This window comes from Gadus chalcogrammus, chromosome 6 (genome assembly GCF_026213295.1).
Source record: "Gadus chalcogrammus isolate NIFS_2021 chromosome 6, NIFS_Gcha_1.0, whole genome shotgun sequence".
NCBI classification, from domain to species: domain Eukaryota; kingdom Metazoa; phylum Chordata; class Actinopteri; order Gadiformes; family Gadidae; genus Gadus; species Gadus chalcogrammus.
Genome location: NC_079417.1, coordinates 9,438,438 through 9,455,930, shown reverse-complemented (window position 1 = coordinate 9,455,930; position 17,493 = coordinate 9,438,438). Strand labels below are relative to the sequence as shown.

At 39.5% G+C, this 17,493-nt stretch overlaps 3 protein-coding genes across 3 annotated transcripts; all 3 read right to left on the bottom strand.

Annotated features, from left to right (window-relative positions):
• Positions 1–1,122: 1,122 nt before the first annotated feature.
• On the bottom strand, positions 1,123–6,750 carry LOC130384287 (arrestin domain-containing protein 3-like). The gene is made up of 6 exons (XM_056592410.1): positions 6,489–6,750; positions 2,816–2,876; positions 2,496–2,640; positions 2,156–2,252; positions 1,714–1,970; positions 1,123–1,415 (listed from the first exon to the last, which is right to left on the bottom strand). The coding sequence occupies exons 1-6, from the start codon at positions 6,748–6,750 to the stop codon at positions 1,176–1,178; spliced, it is 1,062 nt and encodes a 353-aa protein (XP_056448385.1). The 3' UTR covers positions 1,123–1,175.
• A 1,449-nt stretch (positions 6,751–8,199) lies between these two features.
• Positions 8,200–12,336, bottom strand: LOC130384629 (arrestin domain-containing protein 3-like). The gene is made up of 6 exons (XM_056592918.1): positions 10,389–12,336; positions 9,900–9,960; positions 9,567–9,711; positions 9,238–9,334; positions 8,786–9,042; positions 8,200–8,479 (listed from the first exon to the last, which is right to left on the bottom strand). The coding sequence occupies exons 1-6, from the start codon at positions 10,648–10,650 to the stop codon at positions 8,258–8,260; spliced, it is 1,044 nt and encodes a 347-aa protein (XP_056448893.1). The 5' UTR covers positions 10,651–12,336; the 3' UTR covers positions 8,200–8,257.
• Positions 12,337–12,450: 114 nt separating this feature from the next.
• On the bottom strand, positions 12,451–15,947 carry LOC130384630 (arrestin domain-containing protein 3-like). Its single transcript, XM_056592919.1, has 6 exons — positions 15,510–15,947; positions 15,334–15,400; positions 15,074–15,218; positions 14,849–14,951; positions 14,485–14,747; positions 12,451–14,143 (listed from the first exon to the last, which is right to left on the bottom strand). Exons 1-6 carry the CDS (start codon positions 15,763–15,765, stop codon positions 14,042–14,044), a joined length of 936 nt encoding a protein of 311 aa, XP_056448894.1. The 5' UTR covers positions 15,766–15,947; the 3' UTR covers positions 12,451–14,041.
• Positions 15,948–17,493: the final 1,546 nt, after the last annotated feature.

The following is a 17,493-nucleotide window of genomic DNA, read 5'->3' as shown; positions in this document are numbered from 1 at the left end:
TAGCGATCTGCCTGGCAAAAAGATCTCAACCAATCTTTACACACAAAATAACCTGACCGACTGGCTGATGTTTGGCATGACCATCCATTCAGAAATTGGGAAACTAGCAGTAATTTGATATAGCTGTTTGATGTATTTACAATTACCACAGCTCTATACTGTTTTTGTTGGATGGTTATTTTAATGAATAAAAAAAAAACATCTGGCATACTACGTTACAGCAAAGTCTCAAGTAATCGTACCGTTTTACTTTTTGGATTGGATTCCAGCATGGTTGTTCTCCTCAGCCGGTATAATACCAGACCAGGGTGATCTCATGCACATAAAGCCTTTTTTTGTGCAGAAGCAATGTGTTGTTTGGAATATTCTCAGTTCATAGATAACAGGGTCCCAATGGTAGTATTATTCATAAAAAAAAAATAATACTCAGATAAATTGACATTTTGACGCTTCAACTTAATTGTTGTCTCTCTTAATTTATTTAATCTTAAATGTGTCAATCCAGTAATACATTGCAGGAATTGAATTTACATTATACAGATGACTTTCAGATTGTCTAGTTTTTGGTTCATATGATCCAAACAGTATCTCATGAGGTAGATAGGTTGAGATGGCAACTGGAGGGTTGCTGGTTCCTTCTCATTAAAACAAGGCAAGCTGCCTTATATGCTTCTAGCAAGCTGTTTGTTCCCTGGTATTGTTGATACCACCATCGATGTGTGCGGGTGTATGAGCATGTGTATGACTGAAAGGATGCATTAGCATGTGTATGAATGAATGGTTGTATTTTAAACATGTATAATTCAGTGAATGTGTCTGTGAAAAGTTGACTCATGGATGTATAAATATACAGGGGGATGAGTGTGCATGAAGGCATTCTTTGTCAAGTGCACTCAGTGGCCACGGAGGCTAAATTAACACCATATTACTGCAGCCTATGGACACTGAATATCAAAGGGATTAACAGTACAATTACAATTACGCATTTAGCAGACGATGTAAAATGCAAATAACAACCTTACGTGTTGGACAGATTGAATGCGTAAAATGTACAAGAATATATAACATGATGAGTCATATAACATGATAGTAATTGTTTCAAATTCCATCATTTCAAATCGACAAAGCATTTCAAATCCATGTCAGATACTGGTTGTTGTTGTTCGTTGTTAAGTTCAAGACAAGGGGGGATACAGGCTGTATGTCCCGTAGGAGGGAGGCGGAGGTGGGGCAGAGGGTTCAGAGGCAGCTGAGGTAGGTGAAGGGTTCCCGAACGCCTCAAAGCCATAGCCCCCATAGCCCCCATCGGCCCCATCGGCAGGAGGCTGACCCAGGCCAGGAGATGCTGTGGCGGGCAGGATGACGATGGGGAACTTGACCTCTGGGTCGAATTGGTACTTCACGTCCAGATAGACCTAACGGGCAAGACATGCATGGTTACAAAGCAAGAACCAAGTGCTGGCATCCAACAACAAATCAACAGAAATATAAAAACTCAAGAAAGGCACAGACACTCCAAAAGACGACTTCAACAAAGTATTTATACTTTGTTACTCCACATCCGTTTGCATGGCTTGTTAACAAAGCAATACACATCAGATCACAGAGAGTGCTTCCACTCTGTGTCCTCTGTGCAGGACTTCGGCGGACGATATGATAGGTTTATGAGGGGAACCAGATAAAGATGTTTGTTGGCAACATCAAGATACACACCTTGAGTCTGTACTCATGTTTAATGATGGAACAGTTCAAGATGGACACTTCGGTGGTGGCGGGGGCGGTGATGACCCTGATCACATTCTGGCCGGCGGAGTGGGGGATGGGCTCCCCCACCTCTTTCACCAGGTCTTTGGTCGTTACTTTTCTCTTCCCATTTGCAAAAAAGCTGGTCTTTAAGTACAAGCAGTACTTGGGCTTAATGTCCCGGGATGAACTGTTCTGAATGCAGGCTGTGACTTGAATGGCCTCACCTGCAAGGCATAAGGCAGACAATTGGCAAATGAACGAATGAATAAATGACTGCATTCATTGATTTATCGTTGGTAGCAAAATATAGATGTGAGACAAGTTTTTTTCTCAGGAGGTTTGTTGTATTATTTGTAACTGAGTATTGAACTAAAGAAACATTTGAATGTGGAAACAGAGGGAATTTTACCTGGACAGAAGGACATTTTATTAATGTGAACATCCATAGTCACTTTTCCTGAGTTGAAGAGTTTTAGTTTCTGGTGTTTGATACTATGCTGTGGAATCTGAAAGAAAAGAAACACAATTACAATTTGTAGGATAGACCTAAAACACCTGGGGTGCCTTATACTTAACTGATGACATTACATTACATTTTAAAAATGTTTTAGGCAGTATTTCTACTTTGAAGATGAGGCTTCTACTCGCCCTTTACCATAATATTCCAAAAAACAAATTATGATAAATATAAATAAGACTTTAGCTTAGTTACTCAAACGTGTTAGAAAGGCTAGAAGCCGGATCATTACCATCATTTCTGGACTACAGCTGGCTTTGGAAATAACGGTGAAGGGAGCATTAGCTTTGCTATCTCGGCTCATAGACCTACTCAGGTAGGCCTTCACCCTGTACCGGATTTTCCCAGTGAAGCTTTTGAAGGATGGTGGAAGATCTCTGAAATTAATTTTGGAAAAGATTAAATAAAATTAATAAGCTGAATTGTGAAACATTATTTACTTTGCATTTTTTTTTCATAAAGAAAGTTAAGTTGAAACAAAACATCCAACATAGCATAAGGTCCACTCTTGATAGCAGATAGAAAGTCATGATAGAAATAAATGTAGCATACTCTGAAGGAATCTGGAAGTTGAATGGGTAGGCATAGCACCCTCGGCCAACCGTTTGGCTTTCTATTACGAAAACATTAGAAGGTTAATTGTGGCAAAAATTGTGCAGTGTATTGAAACAGAAAGTGTGTGCATGCAATTATTTAATGATAATTTATCCAAAAGACAAAGGTATATTTGAGGGAAATGTGACAATAAAAACCAGGTTAGGTCAATTAGGAGAAACCAGCCAGATTAGGCTAGAATTTGAAAGAATCTATCTGAAAAATCCTGATCCTCCTTTCAGGCCTCATTCTAAAGCCCCCCAAAAAACATGACTAGATCATTAGCGTTAGCAATAGGTTCTCAAAAAACCTTGTGGAGGACTCAGGTAATGTGCAATGACAGGCATGTGACAACAATTATAAAGTATGAATGTAGATTTAATTGTCATTATATAACGATGTTTTGTTGATGTCATAATGGATGTGACTAATATGTCTAACTTTAACTTTATTTTGGTACAACCGCAAGAAGCTGATACAAATTTGAGAGATTCTGATTACAGCAGTGTATATACATAATGCACATTAGGGGTGGGAATCTCTTGGCACCTCACGATTCGATTCGATTCCGTTTATGAGGTCAACGTTTCGTTTCTAAAACGATTATCGATGCATCTCAATGCAACAAAAAATTGTATGTAGGCCTACATTTCCATGCGTGATTTTCAAAAATACATCTGAATTTGCTACCCAGAGTTTGCCAATCACTTCCTACTTTTGTGATGATCATTAAAGACGTCAACAGATTAATTAACTTATCTAATATTATATTAGAGAAAAGCTTTTGTCACAAATATGACTTTCTAGCACAATGCAATAATTAATGCAGCTTGCATTAAAAAAACTACGTTGGCGCATTGCATTCACATCACAAATAAAAAATCAGGTTTTCTCGTAATTATGACAAAGATCTCATAATTATGAGAAAATATCTCATAATTACGAGATTTTTATGTCATAATTACGAGATAATTATCTCATAATTACGAGATATTTATCTTTCTCATAATTACGAGATAGTTATCTCATATTTACGACATTTTTATGTCATAATTACGAGATAATTATCTCATAATTGCGATGTATGTATCTCGTAATTATGAGATAGTTATCTCGTAATTACGACATCAGAATCCCATAGCCTACTACTCGGATCTCGGATCTGACGCCACGCCCACACTTCAAGCGTTTTATTATTTCGCTCGATCGTTGGAGGAAAACATGGACGCCACCCGGAAAGCTGTTGTCGCGGTTGCATTGACAGAGGACCAAGCGCTCCAAAATAAGTAGGCTATAGGCCATAGGCAGAGATACGGATGCAGCAAGGTATTGCAGTAATACGAGTGATTGAAATTGCCATTTAAACCACCAAAGTGGTCCAAGCACAATGAAAACAGTTCATACTTCAAGTCACACCGGGCGCAGCCATCTTGAATTCTGTCTCGGAATTTTGCTCGGTCACCACTGAGTTCAACCGAGATGGCGAGTTCGCCGTCCGAGGAAAAGGGCGTGTTTGTGCGTGTCGCTAGGCAACGTCCTCGGACCTCCGAGAGTAGACGGATGGATAATAAAACGCAGCCCTAGTCTTCCACCACATGTGGTTCAGTTGATTGTTGGTCGGATTTGGTACTTCCGTAAAGATGGAAAGAAATGGGCAGATTCTTATTATTTCTTATTTTTAAAGGTCCCATTGCATGCTTTTTTATGGATGCTTTAATATAGGTATTAGTGGGCCAATGGGAGGCGCACACAGCCTTTAGCCGTGTTCTGTAAATATTCTAGAACACACGGGAGTCCTTGAGCTCTATATCTAAATAATATCATATTAGACACAGATATCTATATCATATAATATAATATATATTATCACGGCCAAAAGCTGTGTGAGCCGATATTATGAATCTCAAACGACCGCGTTGGGTTCTCCGTTCCTGGTTCTTCCACGTCCACATCAATCTGAAGTAGAATGAACCGCGACATGAAGGAGAAAGGGATTGTTGCCGGGCAGCGCTTAGGCACCTCCGCCTCCTGCAGCGCCGAGGCGGTGGTCCCTCGGCAGCGGTCCCTCGGCAGCGGGAAGCGGGGCTCAAGCGGGAGACATTCGCGGCCAACAATCCCTTTCTCCTCCATGTCGTGGTTCATGTTCTTGAGGGAGTCAAAGCCAAAGTTCCTTTCCCCCAATTCCTTCTCAACCATGGCTGAGATAACCCCACTACAGTCTCGTTGTGGAAATACAAGAGACGTCAAAGAACCGACAGCAAACACTTGCGTTACAGACTGTGTAATCACACTCGCTCGCACGGTCTGACGGGCCAAATTCTCTGGGCGGGCAAGGCAGACAAAGGGGAGGAGCTTAGATGCTTTATGACGACATGTGGGACCACATTCCAAATCAGCGCGCTTGAGCCTCCGTTTTCTTCAAAGGCGAGCAGAACACCTAGTGCTCGTTTTACACCGAACGCAAGTTTTAACCACTGGGGAACCATAGGCAGGCTAGGGGAACTAATATTTATGTTAGAAAACCTCATAAAGTGAGATTTTCATGCCATGGGACCTTTAAGGATTTTCTATTTAGCAACAATTTCAATAGCGTCGCCATTATTAACTCTAGAGCCCCAAAACTTGTTCCATAGGGATGGCCTATATGGTCTTAGTGCAACCATTAGTTTAGAAAAATATATCTCTTATTATTTTTGAGGAATTTTTATAGTAACAATTTCAAAAGTGTCGCCATTATTGACTCTAGAGCCCCAAAACTTGTTCAATAGAGGCTTGGGCTCATTATGGTCAGACTACAACCTTTGGTTTGGAAAAATATGGGCCATGCCTACATGGAACAAGTTTTGGGGCTCTAGAGTTAATAATGGGGACGCTATTGAAATTATTGCAAAATGAAAAATCCTTTAAAATAAGTAGAGATATATTTTTCAAAACTAAAGATTGTAGTAAGACCATATAGAGGCCATGACTATATATAATCTAATGGCGACGGTATTTAAATTTGACCATTGTGGTCGTTTTCCATTTTGCACTTTGCAGACGATCCCTAAGGTCGCGACTGAAAGCCGACAGCTCATAGAAGCCAATGCAATTCACCGTTCGCTATAAAGACAGCTCGTTTGGATGAAAACAATGTTGTAGCTGGGTCTCTAGGTTACTACATTTAGCTTGAGGTGTCAGTGGTGTCGCAACGATGCTTCACTGATGATCTATTGAACCGCAAACTCCGAATCTGCCCATTTCTTTCCATCTTTACGGAGGTACCGAGTCCGACCAACAATCAACTGAACCACATGTTGTGGAAGACTATAGGCTATGGGATTCTGATTTCGTAATTACGAGATAATTACGAAAAGAAAAAAAAACAAGACAAAAGAAATCAAATAAATTGACATTCGACGTGTCGACTTTAATCTCGTCACGGCATGTGTGGCCCTAATACTCCGTCATAGCAGGCGAACAAATTAAAAAAATAATAATAATTAAAAATATATATTTAAATTCAGATTATTAATTTATCTTCATCGAGACCGAATCGTTTCAGAGAATCGCGATGCATCGAAGAATCGATTATTTTCCCCACCCCTATTGCACATATGAATGAGATTCATGTTGTAAACAACACACTTACCCTGTCCTTTGAACTCCTGTATGACGGATTGCTTAATAGTAAAGAACTTCTCTTTGCTAGAGTAAACTACTACAGTTTTGCCATATTGTTCCGTCCATAAGACATTGGCCTTCCCCTTGATCTGCACATAGAGTGAATTGATCTTACAATCTTTTGAAAGTTCTAATTTGATGTTCCCTGAGATCCAATCTCCTCCAGTAAAGGTGCCTTCATTGTTAATGTGATTGTAATATACCGAGAAAGCCTTCACAGTGTCTTCCATGGCCTCGCAACTAGGCCTAAATGAGAAGTGAAGGAGTCAGTCTTTTGTATGGTCTGAACTGTTGAGCAAGGAGCTCATATAGCCCTATGGCTTGTAAGGTGTGTCCCGACACTACCCCTTTTCATTATTTATTGATCCCATGCTGACCATTGACCCTCAGGTGCACTTACACTGTGCCACACCGAAAATGTTTGTGGAAATGAAGAAAGGTTGTAGCTAAAAGAAAGAAATTCAGTTTCGACGCAGTTACGTCCACTCTTAACATATATATTTTTGAGCAATCTGATTGGCAAACAAAAATCTTTACTGACTGAAGCCTTCTGATTATTTTTGGCCTAATTGCCTTCCATACCTGATAGTGGTGGTTGAGGACACGTGGTATCGGATACGTGGCTAATGTTTGGCATGTCAACCGATTCAGAAATTGGGAAACTAGGAGTAATTTAGACATAGCTGTTTGCTCTATTTACAATAACCAAAGCTCTATAGAACTGGCTAGATTTGCGAAACGTTTTACTTTTTGGATTGGATTCCAGCATGTTTGTTCTCCTTAGATGGTATTTTACCATACCAGGGTAATCTCATTGCACATAAAGCCTTTAATTGTGAGGAAGCAATGAGTTTTTTGGAATATTCTCAGGTCATACATAATAGGGTCCTCATGGTAGCATAAAAAAACAAGACAAAAGAAATCAAATAAATTGACATTTTGACGCTTAAACTTAATCGTTGTCTCTCTTAATTGATTTAATCTTAAATTAGTCTATCCAGTAATACATTGCAAGAATTGAATTTACATTATACAGAAGATTTTCAGATTATCTTTAGATTTTGGTGCGATCCAAACAGTATCCCATGAGGTAGATAGGTTGATATGGAAACTGGAGGGTTGCTGGTTCCTTCTCAGTGAAACAAGGCAAGCTGCCTTATCTGCTTCTAGCGAGCTGGTTGTTGCCTTGTATGGTTGATATCACCATTGATGTGTACAGGTGTATGAGCATGTGTATGAATGTGGATGTATTTTAAGCATAATTAATTCAATGAATGTGTGTGCGAACAGGTGAGTGAATTATGTATAAATACGTGAATGAACGTGTATAATGGACATATGAATGAGTCCATGGGTGCATGAGTTTGTATAATTGGGTGTACAAACGTGTGTATTTATTAGGTGAAGAGTTTTATGAACGTTTCATATTAACAGGTGTATAGACAGTGGAATGAATGTGCATGAAGGCATTATTTGTCAAGTGCACTCAGTGGCCACGGAGGCTAAATGAACACCAAATTACTGCAGCCTATTGACACTTTATATCAAAGGGAATAACAGTAGAAGCATAGCCATCAATGCCCAAAATGTAATTAACAACGATACGTGTTAGACCGATTGATTAAGTAAAATGTACCAAAGTATATAACATGATATCCCTTTAGGTACCATCTTTTCAAATCGACTCAGCATTTCAACTCAATGTCAGATACTGGTTGTTGTTGTTCGTTGTTAAGTTCAAGACAAGGGGGGATACAGGCTGTATGTCCCGTAGGAGGGAGGCGGAGGTGGGGCAGAGGGTTCAGAGGCTGCTGAGGTAGGTGAAGGGTTCCCGAACGCCTCAAAGCCATAGCCCCCATAGGCAGGAGGCTGACCCAGGCCAGGAGATGCTGTGGCGGGCAGGATGACGATGGGGAAATCGACCTCCGGGTCGAATTGGTACTTCACGTCCAGATAGACCTAACGGGCAAGACATGCATGGTTACAAAGCAAGAACCAAGTGCTGGCATCCAACAACAAATCAACAGAAAATATAAAAACTCAAGAAAGGCACAGACACTCCAAAACACGACTTCAACAAAGTATTTATACTTTGTTACTCCACATCCGTTTGCATGGCTTGTTAACAAAGCAGTACACATCAGATCACAGAGAGTGCTTCCACTCTGTGTCCTCTGTGCAGGACTTCGGCGGACGATAGTGATAGTGATAGGTTTATGAGGGGAACCAGATAAAGATGTTTGTTGGCAACATCAAGATACACACCTTGAGTCTGTACTCATGTTTAATGATGGAACAGTTCAAGATGGACACTTCGGTGGTGGCGGGGGCGGTGATGACCCTGATCACATTCTGGCCGGCGGAGTGGGGGATGGGCTCCCCCACCTCTTTCACCAGGTCCTTGGTCTTTACTTTTTTCTTCCCATTTGCAAAAAAGCTGGTCTTTAAGTACAAGCAGTACTTGGGCTTAATGTCCCGGGATGAACTGTTCTGAATGTAGGCTGTTACTTGCATGGCCTCACCTGCAAGGCAGATGACAGGAAAATAAGGCAGACAATTGGCTAATGAATGAATGAATGCATTCATTAAATCATCGTTGGTAATCAAACATAGATTATCCTAATATTTCTTGGGAGGTTTGTTGTATTCATTACATTGTTACTTTAAGTATTGGACATTGAAGAATCATTTGACTGTGAAAACAGAGGGACCTTTACCTTGACAGAAGGCCATTTTATTTATGTGAACATCCATGGTCACTTTTCCTGAGTTGAAGAGTCTTAGTTTCTGATCTTTGGTACTATGCTGTGGAATCTGAAAGTACAGAAACACAACTTCCATTTGTAATATAGACCTAAAACACTTGGGGTTCTTTCTACACAACTGATAGACATTCTATGTAAAGGTGTTTAGGCAGTATTTCTACTTTGAAGATGAGGCCTCCTTTTCGCCATTTACCAAAATATCCCAACAAAACAAATGACGATAATTACAAATAAGACAAAAGCTTAGTAAGTCAAACGTGTTAGAAAGGCTAGATCATTACCATCATTTCTGGACTACAGCTGGCTTTGGAAATAACGGTGAAGGGAGCATTAGCTTTGGTATCTCGGCTCATAGACCTACTCAGGTAGGCCTTCACCCTGTACTGGATTTTCCCAGTGAAGCTTTTGAAGGATGATGGAAGATCTCTGAAATACATTTTTGGAAAAGATTAAATAAAATGAACAAGCTGAATTGTGAAACATTACTTACTATGCATTTCTTTTTTCATAAAGAAAGTTTAGGTGAAACAAAACCTCCAAAATATCATAAGGTCCTCTACTATAAAACAGATTGATAGCAGATAGAAATGACGATATAAATAAATGTAGCATACTTTGAAGGAATCTGGAAGTTGAATGGGTAGGCATAGCACCCTTGGCCAACCGTTTGGCTTTCTATAATGAAAACATTATTAGGTTAGTTTTGGCAAGAATTGTGGAGGGTATTGAAACAGAAAGTGTGTGCATACAATTATTTTATGATAATTTATCCAAAAGACAAAGGTACATTTGAGGGAAATGTAATGCTTCATCCCTATTAAAATAGAAGAATATACTCAGGTTGCAACAGTGAAAATGAAAACCAGGGTAGGCAGTTAGGAGAAACCAGCCAAATTAGGATTTGAAAGTATGTCGATTTAATCGTCATTATGTAACAATGTCTTGTTGTTGTCATAATAAGACTTGTGATTTATATGTCTAACTTTAACTTTATTTTGGTACAGCAGCAAGAAACTGATAAAAAGTTGAGAGATTCTGATTACAGCATTGTATATACATAATGCACATATGAATGAGATTCATGTTGTAAACAGCACACTTACCCTGTCCTTTGAGCTCCTGTATGACGGATTGCTTAATACTTAAGAACTTCTCTGTGCTAGAGTAAACTGTTGACGTTCTACCATGGTCTTCTGACCATAAGACCTTGGCCTTCCCCTTGATCTGCACATAGAGTGAATTGATCTTACAATCTTTTGAAAGTTCTAATTTGATGTTCCCTGAGATGAAATCTCCTCCAGTAAAGGTGTCTTCATTGTTAATGCGATTGTAAGACACCGAGAAATCCTTCACAGTGTCTTCCATGGCCTCGCAACTTGGCCTAAATGAGAAGTGAAGGAGGGATTGCTCTGTCGAGCAAGGAGCTAACGTATACTATGTCTTTTAAGGTGTTTCCCGACACTCCCCCTTTTGTTATTTATTAATCCCATGCTGACCATTGAACCTCAGGTGCACTTAAAACTGCGCTACACCCAAAAATGTCTGTGTAAAGGAAAAAAGGTTTTAGTTTGAAAAGTGTTATTTTCAGCCTCCTTCCCTTCTGATTTATAAATTCCTTGTTTGCTGTAGTCTGATAAAAAATATAGATTAAAAGCAAACAGAGCCTACTACGGCCTATCCCGATGAGGTGTACGTAGAGGACAAGCACACTTGTTTGAAGCGCTCGCTGCTGTTTCCTGGCAAAATGGCTTTGGGTCACACGTTATACCCATTCCCTATGGATTTAGAGGGTACTTTATCCTGGGATAAGCATCTCGATGGCTAGGGAAGTCTACCAGATGGGGCGCTGCAATAGAGTGAGCCGGGGAAAGGTTAATTTAGGTAAATTAGTATTACATCCTATTTATTTAGCCTATTGTCAATTTATACATTGACAGTCCCTTTAAAAAGGACCTTACCCGTGGATCCTAACTCGAGATGCCCCGATGATTTTGATTTGTGGTAGGCCTGATAGAACTAATTTATTAAAAAATAAACCAAAAGCATATTTGAAATATCTTTGTGTAGGCCTTTAACATAGTGATGCATCACAACTAAATTAAAAGAAAAACAAAGCATTTGTCAAATCTCTGCACTGGTCTTGTTTTCCTAAGCAGCATCCACATCATCATCATCATCATCATCATCCTCGTCAAGCTAGGCAACAGGATGTGTAGTGGCTAGGCGTATCCCTCACAGGCAAAGGTTCAGGGTTTAAACCCTAATGTCAGACAAATAACTTCCTAACAACCAGCTGCTCCTTATCCACATAATGGAGACCGTGAGTGAGTGACTGTGAGTAAAAGCATCAATTTGACAGAATAGGCCGACTAAAGGGGAGGAGAGGTGAGATTGTTGACAAGCCACAGCGGTGAGGCCAAACTCCATGTGACGGCTGCTCATCTCTGTGCGCCATGGAGGTCGTTAGGCCTCCACGGTTAAAAGAAATGGCCGACTGGATCTATTAATCATCTTTCATCCATTCTAAAGTCAAGGCAATAGTATATTGTTGATCAAAAACGCCACTATGTTTTAGGTCTGCTGTGGGTCATTCAGGCAGCCTAACTACTGGTTGAGCGTATTTGAGAAATAGAGAGAGTGTGCACAAGTTGAAGGGCTTGTCATTGCTTTACACAACTGTATGAACTGGATCGAAAACTTGTGTGTGTGTGACTGAAAGAAAATGTTATATTCAAATGAAGTAATGTGGACATTAATACATTTAAATGTATTTCTCTCGTCTGGTACTTTAGCACGTTAATGCATGTTTAATGATGGCAGTTGTGAAGTATAATGGTTCTACTATATTCTAACTAACAAGAACTACTAATATTGTCAACATCACAATTCATAATAAACAGCTTTTTTAGGTGTACATTAAAAAAAATATGATTGATAAAGACATGTTCTTTAAATGTAAATGGATGAAGAGAATTATATTTGAAGGGAATGCAAATATAACTTATTTTTTTGGATCCAGAAATATATCATTTTATAAAAATTATATACTAGATGAATACTTATTGACTTCATCTTCTTCCGTTATATTTGAAATAATGGATCGTAATACATAAGATGGATAAATAACCAGATGTTGGAATAAAACTCAGAAATCTCAATGGTAATATAGACATATTTATAGCATCTGTACAACCAAACCCCAATGCATTAAAAGAAGTCCAAAACAAAGAAGTTTGACATTTTTAATAAAAAGATTTACTGTATATATTCAATATATATATAGACATAAATATGGTTGCAGATTGTCGCAATAAAAAGAAGAAAGAGTACAAAGAAATGTTGGTATGACAATGGTTCGAAACAGGGAATAAACCTGAAAATAAATCTTTGGCAAATACCTGGTGAAAGAGCCACAATGAACAAAAATAAACATCTCCACTGGCTTTAGCACTGAACAAAAAAAGCAAATTATAGAATTCGTAAAGTTGTATTTAAGGTTGAGTACTGTCTAGGCTTGTATTATACAGGATTTAATAGCTAGAATGCACTCGGAGACACGTTTCAAAAAGCATCCTAATAAAGCTGTATTGAAGAATTTCAACTTTGTTGTCCGGATACAGGAATACAACAGCTGGCCTCGTAACTTAACTTATAAGCTATAACTCACTGTCCCCTCTGAAATATATTGAACATTGATTAGAAAGCTCAGAAAACGTAGCACATCATGTCAAATCTGTTACCCTTCAACATTATTGGGATGCAAATTGTTAAGGCTAGTTGACGAAAAATGATTCCTTGCGGGACACTTAGTGTCTGTAGTATTTGATTTAATTTACCATGATGAGGGGTTAAAACATGATTGATTAATTAAAACATAAAACTTGATTCCTACCTGCACAACTATTTGGTCTTGACACATTTTGACATTCAAGGAGGCAGAGTTATGGCAAAGTAGAGAAGGAAAGGTAAATGCTAACCTCAGGAAAATCTGCCAGAGTTTTTACATTTATCTTTAAAAAGTCACAACTTTGACGATAACTTGTAACGGCAGTGAGAGCTAAAATATGGTTGGGAAACAGAAATCTCGGATGTTTGGCCATGGAATTCAGTCAGGCCTTTTTCCAGAAAGATTGGTTTGAATGTTGATAGCATTAATTGGTGTAATATTTAATGTTAAAGAACATTTATGAAATAGGAGGAATAGAACAGAAGAGATAGATATCAACATTCTACTTCAGTAACAAAAGGAAGGACTAATTCAATTGTAATACTGCATTGTAACACAGATAATTACAAAGAATATCGAATTCATTAACATAAAATTGTGCTTAACCCTGTCATCGGTAATTGGGTGTCAACGAAAACATTTGTTAAGCCATTCAGGCCTATCCAGCACATTGACAAGGTTTAAGATACACAAAAGTCCCGGATGTAAACATGGTCATTCCATGCAAAGCAGGAATTTGAAAATGTCTTTCTGAGGTCGACTCAACTGGGCTATCTACTTCAACACTCACTTGGCCAAATAAATAGCATTCAAACCATAAAATCATTTTTCAGGGTTTGGGAAAATATCTCACGGACAAGAATGCGAGAATATTAACTTATCTAGTATTCTAGAGTATAGACCTACATATCAATGTTGAGTGGATACAAATTGGCAAAGGCTAACCAGCACTTAATATAATATATATATATATATATATATATATATATATATATATATATATCCACAACAGATGAGTTTCTATCATACTCACACATGTGGTGGTGGAGCTAAAGAGTCCTGCAGAAGATTGCCGATGACAATAGGACACAGCACTGTGAGGTCAGGGGAGTACTTGACAGAAAAGCACACCTAGGAAGTTGCAGAAAACAGTCAGCAAAGACTATGCAAATCAATTTTCGCCAATGCATGCGATTGCCCTGTTCAAAATGCAAGCTGCATTTTGAACAGTGTCTTGTCAGAAACATGCCGGAAGTTCTGCCTCAAATCGAACAAACAGCATGGAGAAGGGAGAATGCTGTTTGGTTATTAGTTACCCTCTTTAAATCACAATATATTCCACCAGGCTCTGCTGGATCTGCAGCAGGTGGACCGTACTCAGAACAAGCATAACTGAGGTGGGTACCCTAGTGTCGTCACAAGAGGTATTTCCTACTCTTTTAAAACGTGCATTACAACCATTATTCACTTACCTCAATTACGTAACTGACTTCCAAGATGGCACAGTTGGAGATTGAGAAAGGCACGGTTGAAGGTATAGTGATTGTGAGCTCACTGTGAGCCTCAGGGCTATGGCGACCCACAAGGCCAGTCTGCCGCGCCAGAGTTTGCTCAAACTTCCGGTGTTGGACATGGTTAAGAGTGTAGAACATCTGTTTCTGAAGAAGGCGTGCCTTGGTGGTGGCTGGTCGAGATGTTGAGTTGCTGAACTCACACATGATTTTGACTTCTTCCCCTGCATTCAGAACAAAGGCATTTAAAGACAAAACGAGTTTGAACCTGCTGTCTTGTATCTTGTGCCACAAGGCAGAAGCAACGTTTGCCGGATTTCCTTACCGGGGAGAAAAGCTGCCCTCTCAAGACGAACATTCATTGAAATGGGACCAGATGCACACCACAGGCTGCACACCGTCATACTGTTGGAGCCGGAGAGAGGTGCCTATAGAAGAGCAATATGGAGAGGACAGAATGAGTCTCAATCTGAATGAACAGGCATACAAAATATGTTTAATTGGAGTTTAAGTGCTGGCCCTACTGTTGCAGTCTGCCTTGGTACTTTACCATAAGTTCGTAGGTTAGATTGCAACGGTTTGCAAAGTTGACCTCAGTTTCAAACTCTTTAGTGAGGTGCCATGGCCTATCGAAACCCACTATCAAAGTGTAAGCTATTTGACCAGCGAACGCCTTGAAAGAAGACGGGAAGTCCCTTGGTGGAAAAAAATAAATAAAAAGACTGACTGGTTACAAACCAAAAAAGCATACAACAATATGTCTACAAAGATCAGGCCTACAAATCACTTTCAGAAAAACGTCATACACACCCTTGTGGGATTTGACATGTAAACGGATACACATGCGTTCCAGGTGGAAATTTGGACTGAACGGCAGCTGCAGACAGTGGGATAAAGTGAAGTTAAATGCACATTGTATACGGATTCACATCGAATCGTTTCATTCTGAAATCCGGTCAGATTTTGAGTTGTTTACGCAGAACTACCTTCGCGGTTCATCATGATAACATTTTTGAAGTTGAAATATACAACTTTTGCAGATACGCCACGTCTTTTCTTCCCTCCCTTTCTCCAGGCAACATTCGCTTTGCCTTTCAGTGTCAACGTGATAGAATTGATCACGCATTCTTTGGTAAGTTCGAAGGAAATCTTTCCAGTCATCAAGTCGCCGCTTGAATAAACGTTACTCCCATCCCGCCTTTGGAAATTTATGTTGAAATTCTTGATGGTTTGTCCAAACATGATCACGTTAATGTGGCGATATTCCCCGAACAAACGAAAGCTTTCCCGAAGTCAACAACATGGCTCACAATGCAACAACAAACACGACGATGAAGTCCGTTTTGGTGTTAGGTGTTGGCTTTCCGGGGCGGCGTTCCACTTCTATTGGTGGACAGCAGCCTACGGTGTCCCAACGGGGCGCGTTCCAATATGAAACCGACTTGACGAGACGCACTTTATGAATGACAATGAAAAGGGCTCATTGGAGCAACATCAACGTAAATCCTTGCTTGTTGCGTCAAGTTCCTGTGATCTCATTGGTGTCATTTTGCTTCTGCATTTGTTTTAAATAGCCTATGCCATTGAATGGGGAAGAGATCTGTTTATCTGCATCAGTCAATATCGGCGACGACAGTAATTGGGTATTAGAAGTCATTACGATTTTACTGTATGGTTGTTATTTTGTAAGGACATGGCAAGCAATCGGTGTGGCACTGGTTACCATGTGTGTGAAGTTATCTGATACTGACAAGGCGGTGGAAACTACCGGAGATAGGCTAGGCTTACTCCTTGGGAAACTATACAAGCTGAAAATCTGGACGTATAGGCCTACTTTGAGAGGATGCTTTCTGAACCGTTACAAAGCATACTCGAACGCGTCATTTCCGCACAGGTATCGACCGGTGGTCATGAACTTTCTCTATTGTTTCGATGCGAAATCATCATTATAATAATAATAATCACTTACTAATATTTACTAAAACGTGAGGAAACACGTACGTAGAACGCCTAACCATAACCACATAAATAGCTTAAACCATACCATACCGAAACCATGAACCTAAATCTCTAACCTAATGCATACCCATCTCTAAACTAATTCCTAAATGTAACTAGGCCTAAAACCTCATTTCTTACATAAAACCTAAACTGAACTCTAACCAGTAATTTTTAAAGCCAATAAAGTCTTTAAACTATTTTTATACAAATACAAAGTGTCACTGTAACCGAACTGCGGTCCATGGAGTGCAATCGAAGAAGCCCTTATTCGATGGCCAATCCCATTCCCCCTCTTGACCACCAGGTGGCACCAAATATGCACAGACGTTGAGTACATTGTCTTCACTACGAGGTGGTACCGTAACATGAGTGACGTCTCCACAGGCTTGATGAACAAATAAAGATCAAATATACAACAACTGTTGTCACAGATAATCACCCTTTAAGATTGTATATATAGTCTTGGTTTAAATTCGTTCATAATAAACATCAAATTAAAATAATAGGCTGCTGATACACAGATTGGCTGTCGTTGTTTGGCTGGAGAGATGATAATGTGTAGGCCTACCGCAGCCGGCACAACAGAATGAAATGTCACTTGAGGGCAGTAAAGCACAACTTACAGAACAAATACCTTGACAGGGACCGGCTGGGACTGTATATGGCTCAGAAATATGTCGGCATATGGAAACACTTCTTATAACGACTATGTCTATGTTATAACGACTAGGCCTATATCAAGCAAATAAATAAAGACCACCACAAAATACGGATCAGTTCCCGGTGCACTTTATTTTGAAAAACAGTTTTAACAGGGCTGATATTGTGGATTATACTTGTATTATTATTTCAAAACTGCTGTTTATTGCACTGATTATAAAGCAGTCCAACTTTATGAAATAGTATTATACAGATTGGACAAGGGTTTCTCTGTCAGCATACTAGGAATTGTTGAGGTTTTCAGACAGC